This window comes from Lachancea thermotolerans (genome assembly GCF_000142805.1).
Source record: "Lachancea thermotolerans CBS 6340 chromosome E complete sequence".
Lineage (NCBI taxonomy): Eukaryota > Fungi > Ascomycota > Saccharomycetes > Saccharomycetales > Saccharomycetaceae > Lachancea > Lachancea thermotolerans.
This window is the reverse complement of record NC_013081.1, coordinates 1,430,710-1,451,189: the sequence shown is the minus strand read 5'-3', so window position 1 is coordinate 1,451,189 and position 20,480 is coordinate 1,430,710. Positions and strand designations below refer to the sequence as shown.

At 46.0% G+C, this 20,480-nt stretch overlaps 8 protein-coding genes and 1 non-coding gene across 9 annotated transcripts; 3 read left to right on the top strand and 6 right to left on the bottom strand.

Moving 5' to 3' along the window:
- Positions 1-14: 14 nt before the first annotated feature.
- On the bottom strand, positions 15-854 carry PRE8 (proteasome core particle subunit alpha 2; the record flags this gene model as incomplete). Its single annotated transcript, XM_002554144.1, has 2 exons — positions 15-723; positions 811-854. The coding sequence occupies 2 exons, from the start codon at positions 852-854 to the stop codon at positions 15-17; spliced, it is 753 nt and encodes a 250-aa protein (XP_002554190.1).
- A 192-nt stretch (positions 855-1,046) lies between these two features.
- Positions 1,047-1,616, bottom strand: KLTH0E16302g (splicing factor SR family protein; the record flags this gene model as incomplete). The annotated part of the gene is made up of 1 exon (XM_002554143.1): positions 1,047-1,616. One exon carries the CDS (start codon positions 1,614-1,616, stop codon positions 1,047-1,049), a length of 570 nt encoding a protein of 189 aa, XP_002554189.1.
- A 1,144-nt stretch (positions 1,617-2,760) lies between these two features.
- On the top strand, positions 2,761-3,459 carry KLTH0E16280g (KLTH0E16280p; the record flags this gene model as incomplete). The annotated part of the gene is made up of 2 exons (XM_002554142.1): positions 2,761-2,766; positions 2,821-3,459. The coding sequence occupies 2 exons, from the start codon at positions 2,761-2,763 to the stop codon at positions 3,457-3,459; spliced, it is 645 nt and encodes a 214-aa protein (XP_002554188.1).
- A 719-nt stretch (positions 3,460-4,178) lies between these two features.
- On the bottom strand, positions 4,179-6,305 carry MSC1 (double-strand break repair enhancer MSC1; the record flags this gene model as incomplete). The annotated part of the gene is made up of 1 exon (XM_002554141.1): positions 4,179-6,305. One exon carries the CDS (start codon positions 6,303-6,305, stop codon positions 4,179-4,181), a length of 2,127 nt encoding a protein of 708 aa, XP_002554187.1.
- Positions 6,306-7,305: 1,000 nt separating this feature from the next.
- RSC9 (Rsc9p) lies at positions 7,306-9,048 on the top strand (the record flags this gene model as incomplete). Its single annotated transcript, XM_002554140.1, has 1 exon — positions 7,306-9,048. One exon carries the CDS (start codon positions 7,306-7,308, stop codon positions 9,046-9,048), a length of 1,743 nt encoding a protein of 580 aa, XP_002554186.1.
- Positions 9,049-9,323: 275 nt separating this feature from the next.
- RPM2 (ribonuclease P) lies at positions 9,324-12,905 on the bottom strand (the record flags this gene model as incomplete). Its single annotated transcript, XM_002554139.1, has 1 exon — positions 9,324-12,905. The coding sequence occupies one exon, from the start codon at positions 12,903-12,905 to the stop codon at positions 9,324-9,326; it is 3,582 nt and encodes a 1,193-aa protein (XP_002554185.1).
- Positions 12,906-13,329: 424 nt separating this feature from the next.
- Positions 13,330-14,913, bottom strand: ERG13 (hydroxymethylglutaryl-CoA synthase; the record flags this gene model as incomplete). The annotated part of the gene is made up of 2 exons (XM_002554138.1): positions 13,330-14,622; positions 14,812-14,913. The coding sequence occupies 2 exons, from the start codon at positions 14,911-14,913 to the stop codon at positions 13,330-13,332; spliced, it is 1,395 nt and encodes a 464-aa protein (XP_002554184.1).
- A 963-nt stretch (positions 14,914-15,876) lies between these two features.
- On the top strand, positions 15,877-15,950 carry KLTH0E16170r. The gene has a single exon. It is a non-coding gene; the product is annotated as a tRNA-Ile (tRNA).
- Positions 15,951-16,107: 157 nt separating this feature from the next.
- KLTH0E16148g (KLTH0E16148p) lies at positions 16,108-19,776 on the bottom strand (the record flags this gene model as incomplete). Its single annotated transcript, XM_002554137.1, has 1 exon — positions 16,108-19,776. One exon carries the CDS (start codon positions 19,774-19,776, stop codon positions 16,108-16,110), a length of 3,669 nt encoding a protein of 1,222 aa, XP_002554183.1.
- Between the last annotated feature and the right edge of the window lie 704 nt (positions 19,777-20,480).

Below are 20,480 nucleotides of genomic sequence, written 5' to 3'. Positions count from 1 at the left end.
TATATTTTTTGAGTTTATAGAGCCTCTAACCTATCGTTAATTTCTTGCGCAGTGAGCTTGCGGAAGCGTGGGCCCTTTACACTAGGGTCGCCAGTGAAGCCCAAGAGATCCTGATTCTCTTCACCCACCACGGCAATTTCTATCGTGTCGCCATTAAATTCACCTTCTACGGATTCTTTCAAAGTCAGCAGCGCAATGTGAATAGCATCTTCGAGTTCTAACTCGTCATTCCATCTCTTCTCCAAAAAAGTCTTAGCCGCGGTGGCCCCTTTGCCAATAGCTGTCGCTTTCCAAGGAAAGTAAGATCCAGAGGGATCAACCTGGTATAGCCCGTAGCCATTGTGCTCGTCATAGCCCGCAACTAGCAGAGACACACCGAAGGGTCTCACACCGCCAGATTGCGTCGCTTCCTGCATAATCTTTGCCACTTCGGCGACCAAGATCTTGGTGGGTGGATATTCGTTGTAGATTCGCTTATAGTGGGTGTGTGCCACCTTTCTAGACTTGTCAATAAGGACTCTAAAGTCTGGACCCATGCCTGAGTATGCAGCGCCTATGTCAGGCGTAATGTGCGCAACTTTGGAAAGGCTTTCCGTTAAGGCTAGTGACGAGGTAGACTTTTTCTCAGTCGCGATAATCACTCCATTGGTAGCTCTTATACCAAGAGAAGTCACACCCTGTTTTACGGCAGTAAGAGCATAATCTATTTGACCTAGTTTGCCGCTGGATCACGCTGTTAGTATATGTAAACTCATCTCTGTTGCGAGCTGTGCCGGAGTCGCAGGCGTTTGGTGTGTGCATAAATCATACCTTGGCGAAAAAGTGGTAAGCGAGAAGGAATATCTGTCGGCCATTCTCAATTACTATAAACTTATTAGATGCTAAAAGAGCTGTCTCGCGGCTGTTTCCTCTGGGCTTGGTTTGCCACCGAGTATAAAGGCTCCTCCAGAATTAATCCCAGCTTGAACCAAATACACATGATCATAATATACGAAACCTCGCTCCGTAGCAGTTTGGATGCTTACAAGCACCTGGCAAGAACTGATTTATTTGATGTGGTATTCCTTCCATTGGGCCCTTTCTAGATCACTTTGAAGATCGCGGGTAGGGCGTTGTACATGCATGAAATTACACTCATCTCCTCTCTCACAGGAGCGCATATCATGCTTGCGGCAAATAGCCTCGCGGAAGTCGGAAACATGTGAAAATTCGCAGTAGAGAGGACGTTCATTGAACCAGCGCGTATTAAAGCTGTCTTTCGCGCTATTTGCGTCCCTTGAATTTGTGAACATGAGGTAAACGTTGCCGTTGAGATGATCATTTTTGTTCTCACAGACCACCATAGCTTGTAATTCGCCGAACTTGCACGCCTCCATGTAAACGTCCTCGTAAAAGGCGTCGAAGTCGCGCTGCTGGGCCTCTGGGCCCTCAGATTCAGGCCTGCGATACATATTCGGTACTAGTACAGTAGGCGAATGAAGAGGTCTTATGTGTTTCTTAGAGCACCGATCGCCGTGTCGGCACGCACCAATCTTGTAGTAAAAGTGGCTAACAAGGTGATTGTTCGTTAGTATAGCAATTCTAAGGCCAATATAAAAGCGCAGAACACGTACCATTTGTCTCTGTCGTCGTATCCCGACATTGCCTGTTAGTTTCTCGATCCGCTGTACGATCTATGAGCGATGGGCTGCCTGTCATCTCATCTCGTAATTGAATCTTGTCCGACATTCGCACACGTGACTTGGTGCTCGACGTGGGTACGCAAACAAGCACTTATTTGCGCGACGCGGACGAGACCCTGGAAGATCTGCAGACTATTGGCGGTTCGGTCGAAGAGCTTTTGAAAATTTTGTTTTGGCGTTTCCCTTTCAAGTGGAGCAAGGGTCTTTCTTGTTGAAGGATTCGATAAATTATTAAAAAAGCTACCGCGGAATGCGTTTACGAAGTAGACTCTCTTTATGAGTAGTTGAAATCTCATCAGTTACTGCCACCAAGACTATTAAACTGGCTAATACTGTTCGCGTTTTTTGTTGGGCCAGTTGCTTCATGGAATGCCCTGCGACAGAGCCCAGGGCTGATCATCAAGACTATTATGGAAAAAGTGAAAACTCTGGATCAAGCCGTGGCCTTTGGCATTTTATTTTAAGCTTTGCTGGCCAATTAGTCTTCCATAATCACCAATTATGGCCCAAAGGCGCAGATGAAACAGCGTATTTATATGGAGACTGTTGCTTTGGTTTAAGGATGTCACATAAGGCCTTGTGGGCTTAAAAACTACAAATCTTCGCTTCTTATTCGGCGGATCCAAAGAGCGGCCAGCGCCTACCAAGCTATTCCGCCGAGTTTCAAACCTCAGAGGTTTCGAGTTAACAGCTTATGATTGTGACACACCTTGGGGCAACATTATGCTCTCCAAGAATTTATCAATCGTGCTGGTTGGGTTGCCGCAACCTACATCAAAAGTGAGATTTAGCTGTTTTTTCGTGAATGAACCGATTTAATACTGTACTTCACGGTGGCCACCTCGCGAGTGTAGACGAGACTTGGCTACTGGACTGCTAAATATCTGCTAGGAATCCTTCTTCGTTCCAATTTTCAGCAATAGAAAAAATAGGAAGTCAGCCACTGCCCAACAGCTTTGAGGTTTCGGACTTGTGTTCTCACTAGAGATTGATTTCAAATATTAGTGTGTTGTGAATATTAATGCAGTACCTTTTCAACTCGGAAGATTGATCTTTGAAAAACTCTGAAGCTTGAATTATGGGTGTATGTCGGAAACAGCAATAGGATGAAGAAAATACCATTACTAACTTCTTCAAGAACGATGGTTCATCAATAGTCCGGGTTAAGAATTTGCAGGTTTCCTTGGATCATCTTCCAAACAAAACTCGAGACAAGGAGGCCAAGAATTTCGATGCCGTTTCTCGTTGGACCGTGTGCCGACTCACTGGTCAACCTCTGAGGCTCCCAGTTGTCAGTGATTATCTTGGAAACCTACTTAACAAGGAATCGATACTAGAGTGGCTTCTAACGCCAGACAAAGAAGATTATAGCGAAGAGCAAATAAGGCTTTTTGGCCATATCCGATCCCTGAAAGATGTTGTGGAGCTTGGGAATCTAGTAGTCGATAAAGACTCAAGGCTTAAATGCGATGTTGGAGATGAGATACTAGGAAAGAGTTCTAGCAAACTGTCGTATCCAGCCATCTGTGGCCATGTTTTCCCTCGGCGCATGCTAGATAATGCCACCGAGCAACCTAAATGTCCCGTCTGCGACAAGCCAATTTCAAAGAGTGATACTATTACGCTCAACGCAGAGAGCACTGATCGCGATGCACTGGAAAAGCGTATGATTCGCCTCAAAAGATCGAATCTTACTCACAGCGGGAAGCGTTCCAAGTCAAAAAAGCGCGAAGCTCCAGCCATAGGGAACTCAAACACCAAGCGCCAGCGTAACTGATCAAATTGTAACCATCTTTTTTTTGCTATCTAGCATTTAATTACTATATACAAGCCTCCACCAACTCTGAGTGCGCGCGACCTTCAGGCACGGAGTTGGTATAAGGTTTCTTCCATCAACAATACAAACCTATTGCAGATTTTGCTCCTTTTCAGCTTCGTTAGCTTTCTGTGTAACTTGTTTCTCGTAGTTCTTCCCGTTCTGGTACATCGTGTAAACCAAACCTCCTGCCATGTACATGGTGCCACCAACAAGAGACAAAACAGTCAAACGATGAGCAGCATCTGTAACCCTGGTATACCAAGCGTATTTCGACATTGCTTGCGCCCTGATAAATATGCAAATGTCAAGGGGTCTTCTCCGATGGATTGATGATAATAATTACAAGCTAGCAACTACAAATTTTCATGTATACTTTTGGACGGGCTTCACCAAAGATGTACTCAGCTACTGTTTAACCTCAGCAAACGGGCAATGAGGGCTGGATACATATTGGCGTGCGCAGCACCGAGAGGGCCTCAAGCTCCTGCCGACGCTAAAACTAAAATAACAATTGACATAGCTATACCAGCTCTGATTGTAAAAATACTATAAGGTAAGCTCGAGAGCTTCCTTAGTTGCTATTGAATCACTGGCCATAATATTGATGCTGTTAATCGTAACTTCGTGACGTAATTTAGTTGTAGGCGAAAAGTTATGTCATGAACGGCACAGCTTGATCAGTTGCGGAAAACAACGTTGGACATGGCCTGCTTGACCTTCTTTGGCACCTTTTTGTACATAGGGTCCTGTTTCATGCCGAAAAACCACTGTGTGTTCTCTTTGACCTGGTGGACAAGCTTCTCTCTGGTAGTAGTTGGGCCAGTTCTGATACCAAAGGATTTAGCATAGCCCTTTAGGTCGTCCATTGACCAAGAGCTGAATAGTCTATACCATTCGTCTGCCTTGTCCGCTACGGCATCAGAGAGCTCGGAGCCCTTGGCTTGTGCAGCTGCTGCAGCGTCAGCGCCTTTTTCTTTGGCGTAAGCGGCAGCATCGGAAGTCTTCTCTTTGGCATATCCTGCGGCGCTGTAGCTCTTGTCTTTGGCGTAGTCTGCAGCGTCAGCACCCTTCTCCTTAGCATACTCTGCGGTGTCAGCGCCCTTCTCCTTAGCATATTCAGCGGCGTCAGCGCCCTTTTCCTTGGCATATTCAGCGGCGTCAGCGCCCTTTTCCTTGGCGTACTCCGCGGCATCAGAACCCTTTGACTTGGCATAGTCAGTAGCGTCTGAGCCCTTCTCCATTGCATACTCCTTAGCATCTTTGCCCTTCTCTTTGGCGAGCTTAGAAGCCTCGGCTCCTTTTTTCTTGGCAACCTTGCTAGCTTGAGTGGCGGCTTCGGATCCCTTCTCTTGAACGTATTCTGCAGCGCTTGAGCCCCTGTCCTTGGCATATTCGGCAGCATCAGAACCCTTCACCTTAGCGTAGTCAGCTGCATCGGAACCTTTGTCTTTCGCGTACTCAAGAGCGTCAGACCCCTTCTCTTTAGCGACTTTGCTAGCATGCTCGGCGGCGTTATTGCCTTTGTCCATTGCGTAGTCAGCGGCTTCACCCCCCTTCTTCTGAGCGTGGCCCATAATCTCGCTAACTTTGTTACTGGCTGACTTGTAAACGCCAGAGGAAGTGATGTCATCATTCTTGTCCTTGACCCATTCCTTGAGGTTCTCAAAAGACCACCCGTCGAAAAAGTCGGCCACAGCAGGGGACTCGGTCAAGTTGTTCACTGGTTTGTTGCGGTGTTGTTTCACAAGATCGAGGAGACTGGCGCGAGTGCTGAAGACTGAGTATGACACGCCGCGGGCATCCAAGAAAGAGCGCAATCTCTTCTTTGGCCAAGACTCCACACCAATCAAAAACGTGTCATTGATCACATTGTCGTCGTGGTATAGGTAGTCTTTCCAGTTTTTGAACTTGCCGATGGTCTGGTCCCAAATGGAAGCGGCAGCCTCCTCCGTTTTGCCGAAGAAAGGGCTAGCCTTCTTTTGCGCAGTTTCCAGGTACCATTGAGCATCATCCTTCAAAAGTTTCTTGTTCTTCTGAGCAACGTTCAAGAGGTATTTGCGGTCATGCGAGGCTTTGTCCTCCAACTTCACCTTGTGACTGCGCAGCCACTCGCCCAACTCCTTGGTCGACCAAGAGTTGAAGACCTCGTCCTTGACCTTTCCGGCCTTGCTGGATATCTGCTGGTTGGCAAAATCTAGCTGTTCCAGAAGGTTAAGACGCTCGTCGTCAACGTAGCGGGAGGCGTCGTAAATGTTTTCACGGACCTTGGATAGCAGTTCGTCCTTCTTTGCGTGCGCCTTGTCATAAGGCACCTTGTACTCATCTAGCCAGGACGTCAGGTCGTACTCGTCCCAGTTCTGGAAGTAGGACTCGGAGGGGTAGAGACCCGAGGCCCCCAGCTTGGAAGAGATGCTGTTGAAGTTCTTCTTGGCCGCCTGCGCTAGCTCGTCACGCGACGCCTCCACGTCGAACTTCACCTTGTTCTTGCTGAGGAGCTTCCGCAAGTCCTTGGCGGACCAGCTGTCGAAGAACCACTCGGAGATGGGTTCCTGGTTGCTGGTGAAGTCTGCGAGCTTGGTCTTGCGCTCCCAGAACTTCCACCACGGCGTGGGCTGCGTCTGCCTGTTCCAGACGTCCTGCGCTTGCTTTTTCAGCGCGTCCAAATTTTGCTCTCCAGTTTCCTGTAGTGCTTGCTTGCTGTCTTTGAGGTACTGTTGTAGATCGCTGCTGGACCATTTGTCGTAGAAACTGGCGACGTCGGCAGCCGCTAGCGACGCCAGCAATACCACACCTGTGACCTTCATCTTCTACTATGCGTATATGCGTGCGCGAGGCTTTGAAATACTCCGCGAACTCACACTCTCTATTGCTGAAATAACGAAAACTTCACTGCTGTAACTGAGCAATGTTTTTGCAGAAACTGTGTGATGTTGATTCAAGTAACCCTGCGCTTTGTAGGTGTGTCCTTACAAAAACTATCCCGATCCGTTGCATGGCCCCTTAAACATGTTTCAAACTCCCTTTATATAGCTTTCTCCCCATTAGCGCTTTTTAATTAAGGGACATAGCATCATTGCTCTCCCCGCTTTTGCTACCATAACCACCGTTTGCTGAATTAATTAGGCGGAGTACAGGAATCGAACGCGGTATTTTTGAAAATATGCATCCTGGAGGGTTCGAGTCTAGGCTTTTCAAGTGCATCTTGATCACGTGCGCTACCGGGTATGTATCGACAGCGAACACGAAGAGGGTGGAGCAGGGCCTCGTCGTGAATGTTGCCCGAAGCTCTGTCAGCTTATGGTAAAGCCGGAATGCGTGCGCTATTTGTCCTCGCGTACTTATGGCGAAGAGTCAACCTGAGGCCAGCTGCCAGAGTGGAAGGGGTGATTCATTCGTTTTGCTCGAGCTTGGTCGGTACTCGTCGACGGTGGGGCAGTCATAGATGCTCTCGGCCCTGGCCCTGGCCCGGGCCCTCTGAGGAAGTTAAGGAAACCTAATTGGTCACGTGACATGCAAGGTCCAGCGATTGTCGCGCCGCAGAGATAAAGCGATGTTTGCTGTGCGAGGGCCCCGAATCGTGCGATGAGTATGAGGTCATCTCTGCTAGGTATTCAATCATCTTACGGGGCGCCACCGCTGTCCATTGCGTCCGCAGCGCGCCCGCAAAGCGTTGTTCTTTATATATCACTTTATACTATTGTTCTTGTTTTTCGAAATTAGGCTCTCGGTTGGCCATCTTTATGTCGAGGCAATCTCTATTTTCCGAAAGGGCTTTCGACCACCTCTGTTGCTGCTCTCCGCATTATGACTGAGCAGATCTACAAGCAGAGCTCGCCGGTTGCGACTCTGTACAGCGAGTCGCCCCTCCCTGCGGATTCACCAGACGCTACGCATCCCAACGCGCTGTCATCAGTAGTGCCCGAACCCATATATGTCTCTCGCGAGCAGTCCAGCGGGTTGGTGACCAAAAGCGGGCTCAGCGCCCTGCAACACACAATCGCCAGCCTCAACGTTTTCCAGCATCTTCCTCGAGATGCGTCCCAAGGCGTCGACGACCTCAGACGCATGAAGATGGCGCTAGTTAGCGGGATTCCGGATGAAGTACACTGGGCGCTGAAAAAATACCTTGCATATAGCAACAAGGCGCCGTTTATGATAAGCTTGAAGGGCAATAGAGACCTCATCCCGCTTTTCAACCAGCTAGTCGTCGAGATGGAACCGCTACTGCGGAGATTTGACATGCCTCTAAGCGCGGAAAATGACGAACCTATTTTACAGCGGGGCCTCAATACGATATTAGTGCTGCGCAACCTGGCTCAAGACACGGAATCTACTCAGGTTTTGGCTACCAATAACATTTTGAAAGGTTTTATCCTCTCGGTTTTACAATTGTTCAACGCTATCAACAGCAATGCATTTTCTCTTTATTCTAAAAACGCGCCGTTCTTCAACGAGTTGATACACTACGTTATTGATCTGATGGAGGCGATTTCATCATACATCGCACCAGCAAGAAAAGACGATCCTTATTTTCAAAACCTTGTTTCGATCTTAACTGACACCAATGACCGCTACATGGTTATCTCTATTCTACGATCTCTTTCAAGACTTCTTGTCAGGTCCAAAGCAGATGAAGAGAGCGCCGCTGACAATTTGCATAACAATATTCTCGATCAAATCACGTCATTTCTACTGGTTGACTGCGATAGTGAGCTAATCACTGCATCCCTGGACTTTCTGTATCAATACGTCCTTCCTGGAAACGAAAGAATTGCTACGTTGCTGAAAAACAAGCAAAGATACGCTATTTTATCTGCGGTACTTCCAAGGCTGTTATCTTACAACGTAAGGATGCCTGACTATGACGCGTTGGCCAAGACAGAAATAAAGCTAACGAGAAGAGTTAAACCACCAGCACCCACTGAGCCACCGAAGCTGGACAAGGGCTTGTTTTCTCAGATACTTGAACTTAATGAGCCCATGAGATCGAGTGCTTGGCTTTGGTGCTGCTTCGAACAAGCAGCAGATGCCGAGGTCACTCAGATTAGTCTCTGGAGGGGTTATGAGTCTGAGTTTTCTCAAGCTGTTAAGGAATCTGGGAGGAAACTTCTTCCTGCTGTTGAGTTTATAAAAAATGTTTCAAATGCTTTTAAGGACGCTTCTGCCATGGTTATCACAGATCCCACGACAGGCAAGAAAAGGTTTGTGATAAAAGGCATTCAGCCAAGATCTTCGCCTGTTTCAATCGCGGACGGGGAAGTTTCGGCAAGCCGCCCGGTAGGAAAAGACTCTTTGCCAAGCAACGCAACTGAAAACAGTGTTCGGGAAGCAACACAGACAACGCTTCCCGGCGTGGAGTTTCCAACTAAAATCTCTGAGGTTTCGAAAGCAAGTGCCACCTTTCTCTGTCTAATATCTAACGACAACAAGGGCATTGGAATCAGCTTTTGCAAGGAAGTGAGGCCCATAGTGTTGCACGTACTTGCAAACATTCCTCCCCTCAACACTGCTCTTGCGGAGTACATGGACAATGTGCCTACTGCGTAAAATAATTTACGTTCTTGCGATATGTAATATACTCGGTGTATGGCCCTGTAAAAAAAAATAAAGGTTCATAAATTCATAAATAATAACTTAAATGCTAAGAAAATGTGGTTAAGAGTAGATAAATGTATCAAGGAAGAAACGCATTCTGGAAAATTCTTCAAAGCTCCCGCGTAAACACCTCAAACAATGCTTTCTTTCGATACTTCGTGATGTGTAGTGGTGATTTAGGCGACAAACCCGAGCCTTGAACTCTTAAGCTTTATTATCGCCCAAATTTATAGTGAATATAGCTTTTCAAGCACCCCGTTAAAGGTTTTTGCTTTCTCTGCGTCTTCGAGCTCGTTGTTTGAGATGTAAATATCTTCGATCTCCCGAACGACACTTGCCAGCTGTTGAGGCTTGAAATTGAACACCATGTCGTTTCTTAGGTAAAGAAGCCTGGTATTCGGGTTGAGGTAAATTGTCTCAACAATGTTGTTGAAAAGGGCGTCGATAGCCTGTGGCTGAACTTTGGCGTAAATTTGTATTATCCGTAAAACTGTGCATTCTTCTAAGTTTGGAAGTTTAAGAAACATTCTAAACCTGAAGTAGTTGTTTATTTTACGCTGAAAGTTCTTTCTAACATTTTCGTTTTCCAAATCAACAAATTGAACCGCGTCACCCAAGTTGTTCAGCATCTGTTGAACAATTTCACAGCTCATAGCTTGATTCATATTGACGCCATGCAAGAAAGCCGAGTCATGCATCAATGTTTGATAGAAAGCCACCATTGATGCAAATGCATCTTGAGAAGACAAAATATTGGCTAACTGGAGAGTATTTTCGATCAAATCAAAATTCATTATCGGCTCGCTAAAGCTTTTCAAAAACAAGGCAAATGATAATAAATCATTGGTTTTGTGCTCAGTTTTTTGGGAAGACCCTCTTATTAGCTTTATTGCCTCATCGACTCTCTTGTTTGTTATCAGATATTCAGCCTGTACGTTAAGCGACGCATCCACTAAACTATCCTTGAACTTGTTGAATATGGTCTTGTATTGGCCAAATTCCCCGGCTCGAATGCAACTTTTCAAGAGCAGCTCCACATTCAAAACAGGACAAACGTTATTCGATGCAAGAACTTCATCGTATCTCTTGTCTTTGAATAGTCGCTCATAAATATAACTCACAATTTCTTTATGCTCAACTTGATCAGCGATGCTCCGAAAACGTTGAGGAAATCCAATTTGCTCGATAAAGAATTGAAAATCAGATGTATTCTTGGCCAATCTAACGTAGAAGGAATCCTTGAGGTGGGGCAAAATTTTTGTCTTGAAAAGAGGATGTTTCAAAACTTTATCTTCGAGCTCTTTGCTGTACGTTTTTACTACCAAGCAGTTGCTCAAGTATCTCTCCTCTTCTTCATCTGGGCACAAATCCAAAGCCTTTGTGATGATTTCACTGTTGTTCACTTTTTGTTTGATAAGCTCTCTGTAAGTATCGTAATCGAAACAAAATCCATCGTCGCTCAACCTTTCGTAAGCTTTGAGTCCTGTACTAAAGGAATTTCTAAGCATTGAACCCAAGCATAAAGGGTATGATTTGTCCCAATCGCCTGGATGAGCAAAGTAATTTATCAGTTCCTCCGACATGCTAATCATCTTTGCAGCTTGAACTGGAGTTCCGGATATCATATTCGGATCTAGGTTTAGCCTTTTGTAATTGATCATTAACTTCTCAAAACGCTCTGTCAAGCGATCTTTGAATTGTAGCAAGTACTCATTTTCCATTACAGCGTAGTAACCTTCTAAGTCGTGGAGCTTGCAAACCATTATTCCATGAAGCTCGATGTTATAGCTGTATCTTTCAATAGTTTGAGGAGATCCCCATAAGCTTTGGAAGCATGCAATGATCCCACTGTGGTTTATCATGCGGCTTTCAGCGACATTGAAGCTACGGCAGTAGTCCGCGAAAAACTTCATCTCAGTCACCTTGGCTAATATCACCTGTGACTGAAAGCTATCGATGAGGCCATTCAGAAACTCAAATCTTTCGTTGCCTTTTGTTAAGAGCTGCCCATGGAAGTTGATAAATCTTAACAAGTAATCATCGGGACAACGTATGTTCCTCAAGAACTGGAAAACGTATGGGTAAACTCCTATTTCGAAGCCAAATCTCTTTACTATTGACTCCTCCAACACTTTCATTACAACTTCAGTGTCATTCAGCTGTAAAGCGTAATCCAGAAAAGAGCTTAGCAAAGAGTTTGTGCCCAGGGGTTGTAAAAGTCGCTCGATTAGGCTGGCAGGAGGTTTATTAGGTTCTCTTGTCATTGGGAGCATGTAATCATAAATTTTTCTGGCGAGTTGCCAGTCTCCCAAGCTATTCGAGAGTAGCGTCATGTAAAAACTGTACGAAAATTCAGGAATCCACTGTAGCTTTTTAAACTCTAACCATAATTGGTATGCTTTTTGACAGTCCATCTTGCTGACAGAGATAAGGAAATTTGACAGTACCATGCTAATGTTCGAAGCAAGACCCACCTTTTCCTTTGCATCAGTCAAAACTTTGTCCATTAGCTTGACTGCTAAGGCCATGTCTCCAGTTTCCACTAAGCCTGATAGCATTATACTGTAAACCTCGTATTGGTGATTCTGTAGGTTCACATCGGCTACGCACGCACTCCGAAACTCATCATAAAGCTTTTTCAGCACAAAGTTATTATTGAGGTGCTTGGCGTAAGACATCATGGAAACGTAGTAGAATGTGTCTCTAACATAAAGTTTAGAATTGTTAAGCACTTCGATGACATAGTCTAGCTCGACGTACCCTGGGTATAAGTTCATCGCTAGTAGAGAGCAATCTAGTAGCTCCTTGGGGAATTCATGTGATTTGTGAGCATTGGAGGCCCGAAACAGGTCAACTGCTATCTTGTAAAAGTCACAACCGTTGCCGTTTCCAGATTCATAAGCCAATATGGATCCTTTCAACAAGCTCCCTATCACCAAGCTGTAAATTTTTTCTGTTGGCTTCAACTTGTTGTTAATTAAGTCCTGGTAACAGTTAAGCAATTGAAACATGCGATTATCCACATTATCATTATCGAGGTCACGCATGCAGACCGATTCTATCACAGTAGCATATATTTCAACTGGCGGTACGATCTCGTTCCTCACTAAGGCTTGATATAGTGCGTTGATCTTGTTGTAGTCTCCTACAGCAAAACAGTGCTTGATGTGCGCAACCTGCGTCTGAAGGAAAGTCTCCGGGTTCAGAGTCTCCTCAGTATCAGGTTCCCAGGGAGAAGCTTGTGAGTTCGCAGATACTGGGTTTGAAGCGTCAGCATCTAAAACGGCCTTAGGATCGGCAGTTGCGGAGGGTGTAACTAAGTTCTGTTCTTGACCTGGAATGTTCGAAGGCTCAACTGCTGTTGTTGAAAAGTAGCTCTTTGAGAGCCGTTCATTTATTACCAAATGCCTGTTATTGGAATAGTGCGGTATAGAGTCAGCGTTGAATGCTCTATAGCGGTCGCGAGCCTGGCCGGATCCACCTGCTCCACTTAAACTTGCTCGCCTGCCATGCTTGCTAGATCTTTGCTCACTACCATTTAGCTCGCCTTCAGTTCGGTGGGCTTTCTCCTCTGCAGCTTCAGTTTCCAGCACATGCTCGAGGGTATTATAGTTGACGTTTGCCACCACCACGGGATTTGGCGAGACTACGACATTATGCGATGATGGAATGTGGCTCTCCTGGCTAACCACTCCTTGGTTCCGGCGCAGATATTGGTATGAGCTTTCGAAGAAGGCCGTTGTCTGTTTCTGGGCAGAAGAATGGTATCCTTTCGAGTAGAACTTACATTTGAATGATTTGAACGCCATGGCTGATACTTCGATATGATAGAAGTCTCTGTAGCTTGGTGTTCTCCTCTCAAAATGCCTCTCTTGACAGTTTTGGCAGCCGTTCTTGAGTGTTCTTGAAGATAGAGATCATCTATCGAGATGGCCATCCGTTGTGACTTCTTTTCGTATTAAATTTTATTACTCAGATCCTCCGGACCAATCAAAAAAGAGAATAGAAAACTTTTACGCCTTCAGCCATTCTATAACACTATATACGTGAGCTACGCACATAATTCAGATGTATCACGTGAAAAGAAAATAATAGCACTTGCAAGCTCGATGGCTCCGCTGCTAAATTGTTGAAGAGCTCAGTAGGTCGTCCTAGCTTGATCTTGTCGGGTGTGGCGCATAAGTGGCGATTTTGTAACTAGCCGTAGGAAGTTATATCTTCGTACTGGTATGACTACTGGCTGACAGCGTACTCTCTTCTGAATCTTTCGTCAACGTTGGTTAGGTAGTAGACACCAGACTGCAAGTGCTCAAGGGAGCCCTTTGGCTTGAAACCATTCTTCAAATGGGCGTCCTCCCTCAACTTAATAGCAGCTTCGTACGCCTCTGGCGTCTCAGTCTTTCTGGATTGAAGCTTCTTGTCGAGGCTGAGGACATCCGTGATGTACTTAATGTCACCAACAACCTTACATGAGAAGAATGAGGCGGCCAAACCAGAACCGTAGGAGTACAGTCCAATACGCTTGTTTTGGAGAGCCTCGGAGCCCACAAAGGACAGAAGAGAGGAAAGCGCGGCGTAAACCGAAGCGGTGTACATGTTACCCGTGTTGGTTGGCACCACAAGCGAAGGAGCTACTCTTTCCTTTTGAAGGGCCTTCGCAACGCCAACGAATGTCTTCTCAATGTTCTTGTCAGTCAAACTAGTTTGGTAGTCGACCTGTGCGAGCGAGGCGTCTACTTCAGGGTAGAGCGAAGGCTTGGCTCTGAAGTCGTTGTAAAGAAGCCTGGCATATGATTTGCTGACCAACTTGCAGGTTGGCACATGGAAAACGTTGTAGTCGAAGAAGCTGGCTGTGTTCACAGCTTCAGGGCCAGCAGGGTCTTGAACGAGCCCCTTGGCAATAGCTTTTTTAGAGTAGGACTTGTATGCTTGATCCAAGGCACTGACGTAGCAGCTCAGAGAGAAATGGCCGTCAACATAAGGATACTCGCTGGTGAAGTCTGGCTTGTAGAAGTCGTAAACATGCTCCATATGGCTACCTCTAACTGAGTCAAAAACAATGGGCGCGTCGGGACCAATCAACATAGCCACAGTGCCAGCACCACCTGTTGGTCTGGCAGCACCCTTATCGTAAATGGCAATATCACCACAAACAACGACGGCGTCACGACCATCCCACGCGGAAGACTCAATCCAAGACAAACTGTTGAAAAGAGCACTGGTACCACCGTAGCAAGCGTTGACTGTGTCAATACCCTCAAGGTCAGTGTTGCCCTCGAAGAGTTGCATCAGCACGGATTTAACAGACTTAGATTTGTCCAAAAGAGTCTCGGTGCCGACCTCCAATCTACCAACAGACTGAGGGTCAACGTTGTAGTTCTTAAGTAGCTTGGACAACACAGTCAAGCTCATGGAGTAAATATCCTCTCTGTCGTTCACAAAAGACATGTTGGTTTGACCCAAACCGATAGTGTATTTTCCCTGTGAAACACCGTCGAATTTCTCTAATTCGGCTTGATTTACGCACTGTAATCAATATGTTAGTATCGCATGGTTATGGCCGAGTCATAGCTGAGCTCGCAAGGTGTCTAGATATTAGGGAGGCCTGCTGACACAAAGGCCCAGTTGCCCACTACCAAGACATAGGGCTGGAAGGCCTTAATCTTGACCGAAGTTTGCCTTCCGACGCCATAATATCTAGGTTTTCTAACATACTTGAGAAGGAATGTACACTTCAATGGCTTTGATACCAATGTTTTGAGGTCTTGGAGGCTGGCTCACAGTCTTCTGCTTCTTCAATTGGTTCTGTTCAGTCATTTTTGGAATATATAATGCTCAAATACCACTATTTCACCTCAACTCTGCACGGATGAGATACTGAATCAAAAGCGGTATCTTTCTTCAAAGTAGGATTGAGACGTGAAATGCGGATGGTCTTATATGACGATCAATGTTTAAAAGTATCCAGGCTTTACGAAAACAGTTGATGAAAAAAACTAAACGACATCGTAAAACGCGTAAACGAACCCATGCAACAAAAGCGAAAAGACCGAGATGTTGAAAGAGGCGTTACAATGAGGGAACAATCGATGGAGGCAGCGGCCGGCTTGTCTCAACTTAGGAGGACTGCCAAAAACAAATGCCGTTAGATGTGATGATTTCGGAATCATCGCAAGGGAGCCGGCTGCTAAGTTGAGGGGCACACTGGGGTTTTTTGTCGGGTGCTCCTGTCAGCTACCATGCCGGGTTTTAAGGGCACCTTGCTGCTCTATCTACGTAGGTTTCAAGTTTCTGTGTATTAAACATGTTTCCAGGTTTTAACTTCTTGCATGTCTAGCCTTCGTTGGGATGATCAAGGCGGATTGTGTAGTCTATTGACCTGTTCCGAAACAGAACGAGCTGAATTCATTACGTCCTTCATGGTTTGATACAAATTTTCGTGAAGAAGCCATCGAGATAGAGCTCGAAAAGCGCTCAATGTGCCCTAATTATTAAATTTTCTCAACAATCGGTCGTCTCCAAAAAATAATTACGTACATGGCAGCTACAATCATATGACTGTTGACATGCGAACATTAAAAAAAAAGCTAAATGTCTCTGTCAGCCAGTCCATGGTATAATGCCGCTATCTCAATGTGGCCATACACAGTAGTAAGAAACCCTCTGTTGTCAATTTTCACACCCCTTGTCTCCTCACCACTTGATGCAACTGACAATATATGATCAGATTTGGCGACAAGGAAAATATATATTTATGTCCTTGACGATAAGTCATGAAAAGGTCTCTTGGCCCAGTTGGTTAAGGCACCGTGCTAATAACGCGGGGATCAGCGGTTCGATCCCGCTAGAGACCATATCTTATTTTTGTAGCTTTTTGCCTCAGGGGCGACTTTTTTCTCAATAAGTTCGTATCTTCATACATCTACGAGATAAAGAGCTTTCGCTATAACTTCGTGTAACTGACGTTATATATTAAGTGAATTTCATATTCCGATATGCAGCCGCTTGAAACTAGAAAATATCAGGAAGATCTTCAAATCTGTGCTCCTTTCTAAGTTTCCAATACTCATCACTGAACTTCCAATATTTCTTTTTTGTGACAGGATGCTCCGCCCTTGTGAACCACTTAGGGGAATAATCAATATTGGATTGCTCCCTACGCTTACGCTCAGCTCTTTGCTTCTGTTCCACACGATGCTTCTCCTCAGCGGCATCATCGTATCTTCCCTCTTCCATTGCCCTTTGGTCGGGTCTAAAGCGGGTATCTGTAGAGGCGATCCACTCCAAGAGTTTCGGCTGAGGAGCATTTAGTGTGATAGCATACTGAGTCAGGTTGAAAGGCGAATCAGGTCTGTCATGGACGTTCCAGACGAGAAACTTAGAGCCGTCAGTTCTAGGACCGCTCTTGGAATGATGGGCTGCCTTTGATTTTTCAACAGGCATTTCTTCTGATGAATTAGGCTTCAAAACTTTCTTTGCATACAATGACTCATTCCAGTGACCACCAAATACCCACTCTTTGCCACCTTTTTTATTGTAGACCTCTCCTCTAACTTCGTAAGCGTTCGAAGATCTCCAACCGCGCGCCTTAAAGTGGATCATACAGCGGTCTCCAGTAGTATGATTAATGATTTCCACATCTCCATGGTTGTCAACCTGGGGGTTACCAACCAGGATACCAACCACAGTGTTGTTGGGCTTCTTCCAGGTGTAGAGCTCTTCTTTGTCTTCTGAGTCAGGTCTCAAGCGTAGATACCATAGCCCAAGATGCTCAACTTCAAATGACCTTCCATTGAAATTTGAATCGACGCAGGACTCGCCCCAGAAGTCCCATTTCGCTGATTCAGACCAAGTGGCAGAAATAGGTGGATGATGGGACACCTGTTCTGCAAAAAACCTGAAATGCTCATCGGGCCTCGAGTATTCATATGTTTCACCGAGTATGGGATTGAACGGCTTAGCAACTCTTTTCGTCGTCGAAGAATAGGAAGAAACGGAGAAAACTGCAACGTACAACATTCTCAAGGTCGAGTCTTCAAACCCCGCCCCCTCTGTCAAAAGGTTCGAATATTCCAGGTCTTCAGCAACTCTCTGCAACAAAGATGTGGGCTCGTTAAAAGTCACGGGAAGAGACATACGCGTCATATCCTTTCCTATCATGGATTTCAAAACAGACCAAAGGCTGATCTTTGGGCGATCGTCTTTCCCGAGTTTCAACTTGAGCCTCAGCCCGTCTTCATAGCCTAAGAAAGAACCTTCCTCATTAATCTTTGCTTCCTTGCTTTTCTGCACCTCAGTGCAAGGGGAAAGGCGGGCCTCGTAGCCCTTGACTTGTTCCTTTGAGGGTGCCTCTGATTTCTCCTCTTTGATCTTTTTGAATGTCTGACTGTCTTTCGCACTCTCAGAAGCTGAATTATCTGTCAAACCAGTATGTCGGGCCCCCTTCTCGTAGTCAGGGTCCACTTCACTAGTCTGATTGGGCTCCTCTTTGCTTACAACAGAAGGAGCATTGGCCATTTCGTTGTCATGATCTTGAGAAACATTTGTGTCGTTTTTAGAGGTCGTTTTAGCGCTGGGCTCTTCAGAGTCATTATCCTCGGCATCGAAGAACTCATCAATATCCGAGTCTTCGTCAGATTCCTTGTTAGAATTTATGAAATCCGCAATTTCTTCTAATGGCTTACTGGTGTTGGAGTCCGAAGTGGGCGCGGCATCACTGTCTCGAAGACTGTTTGAGGGTTCACCCGAAGCTCCTTCTTCGGAGATTTTTAAGAGCTGTTTCTGCAAGAGCTTCTTTAAATTCTTTCTTTCGACGTCTAAAGAAGATAGGCGCTCGGACTTTTCAATCAGCTCAAGCTCTAACTCCTTCACGGACTTAATCCACAGATGGTTGACGTCTCTCTGTTTAGTGAGAATTTTGATCAGCTTTTTATCCCGGGATGAAACCATTGAGCTGTAAAGGTCAAAGTTCTTAGATAAGGAGAGCAGCGATTTCTTGATCATCTCCAGTTCACTCGTGTCCAGTGTTCTGTCGGCTACAAGTTCTGTAAGAGAGGAGAGCTCAATTGTGATAGATCTCTGGATCATTGCAACTTCTTGATGTTGAGGGCCGTATTCTTCCTTCAAGTCCTCCTCACTTTCGAACACTTCGCCATCGTCAGTACCGATAACCTCCTGTTCACTGGCAGCATCATCCATGTCTTGGGTGCTACGCGGGTACCCTGCATTGTCTGTCCTCGATTCTCCAGAATCCCCAGAGTTGCCGGAGTTCGCCGCGGACATATCAAGAGAGGTTCGGTTCGACTTCACTCGTGTGACGTACTCCTTGCCCTTACTAGTTAAATTTTCGTTCATATCTCCTTCGTTCGAAGAGTAAGACGACATGGAACTAATTGAGTGCTGGGGCTGATGCGACCGTTGGCGACGGCTCGTGGAAGAGTGAAGGCTGGCAGCGCTCGACGCTTCTAAGCGATGTTTGGGCTCATCTCTTTTCAGACCAGTGCTATTCGAGAAGGCATTACTATTTCCGCCTAGGGTTCCACCGGACTTCATGATTCGCTCTCGGTCTTTTGCGAACCTAATAGCACCCTGCACCGCCCAGACCCATCGATTAGTTTCGACAGGATGGTTGCCTTTCAAGTGCCATCTAACAGTTCCATTGAAGCCTCCGATGATTTCAAACTTCAACTTCTCGGACGAATCTAGATGAAGGTAGCATGTGGACATATTGAGGGATCCACGACAAGCGTTCTTAGTATCATCCTGATCTTTATAGTACGATAGAGTACCATCTGGGCTGAGAATAAACCAGCGCAATCTATAACCTTGGGCAAAGTTGGTCCATTTCCTCAGGTATCCCTTATAGGTAGGTGGCTCATTGAGATTGTTAGCCACCTCAATCACGCTTTGCTCCCTTGCAGCTTTTTCAAGCAGCTTTTTGAGCTCTTGCTCAGGAGATAGCTTGGTGCCTGGTGCATCGTTGGGAATAGGCACTTTGCCAAGCAAATCCACGGGGAGCTTGCCCCTGCGGTCCCTTTTGAAAGGGTCGCCACCGTGATTGAGGATCCATCGGCACATCACAAGGTCTTTCTTCTTGACAAATTCATGCAAGACAGTGTCGCCAGTTTGAGGGTCCGTACCGTTAATGTCCAACAGCTCTGAGTTTCTGGGCTTTGCTAGGATAGCTTCGAGGTGTTCGCAATCGCGGTTAACAAACGCCCTCCGAAACTCTTGGGCAACCTCTCCAAGGTACTCGGAGCGCTTCACTTGCATCATTTGCGCGATGTTCAGATTTTTGCACATTTCAATGGGTTGAAGGTTGGAGTTGTTAAAAATGCAGTCGTTGATGTCCGGCAGATCCATTAAGAGACTCACGACATCTCCGCGCGATTGGTACGCCGCTAGATGTAAGGGCGTATTGCCGTCAGCATCTTGATAGTTGACGTCCAGTTTTATTTCTTCGTCGGCCAGCCAGTGGCTCAACATGTCCCTGATTAACTGTACAGGGGCGACCTGGACCGCATAGTGCAAAATTAGCTGCGTGACTTCCCTAACGTCCGCGTCGTCTTTGGGTTGGAAGCACGTATTCAATAGTTGATCTAGGGGCTGAAATTCGCCTTGCCGCAAAGCTTCCAGGAGCTTGAGCTTCAGCAACGGCTTGCTCACTGAATGTTCCGTCATTCTTCTGCCACGGTTACAGAAAGGAGGAGAGAGAACTGCTAGGTTACTAAATCACGGAGCTTTGTCAAAGGAACCACAAATTGATAAAAACTAAGTTTGCGCACTGCGAGTTTAAACTAAGCTGCTCGCAACTCGTGTTGTTCGAAAACCTATTAGCTCCTTCTTTTCCAAGGGCGCATCTACGACGTCTACAATTGCTTGCTATTTAACATCTACGCTACGAAAATAAACGCAAGTATGCGTCACGTTAAACGGAAAGGTGATTCGCTTCTCGGCGGCTACAAATCTCGGAACGAGCTGACACGAATAAAAACGAATGAAGAAGAAGGCACAAACGAGAAGAAGAATGGAGGAGTGGCGGAGAGCGACTGAATAAAACCCAGCTAGCGAGTGCGCTAGAGTTTTCTGGCAGAGCTTTGATTGAGAGCTTTGGCTGTAGTGACCAGTGAAGTATCTGAAAGCGTCCCTATATGACCCTCTAAGCGTTTCTCTATTTTCTAAAGCGAATGCAACCATGTCAAGCACTGAAGAAAGCTGCGTCCGTTTGTGAGTATTTGCTTAGGCTCGGGGAGGGCAAATTTGACTTCAAGTCAGCCGTTCCGTATGACGGGCCTGTTGTTAAGCATGCAGAGCCCGAGAGCTTGCTATCTTATTTTTCCGAGCTGTGCCTTATCGTGACCTCTGAAGATGGGTCGCTTCGACCA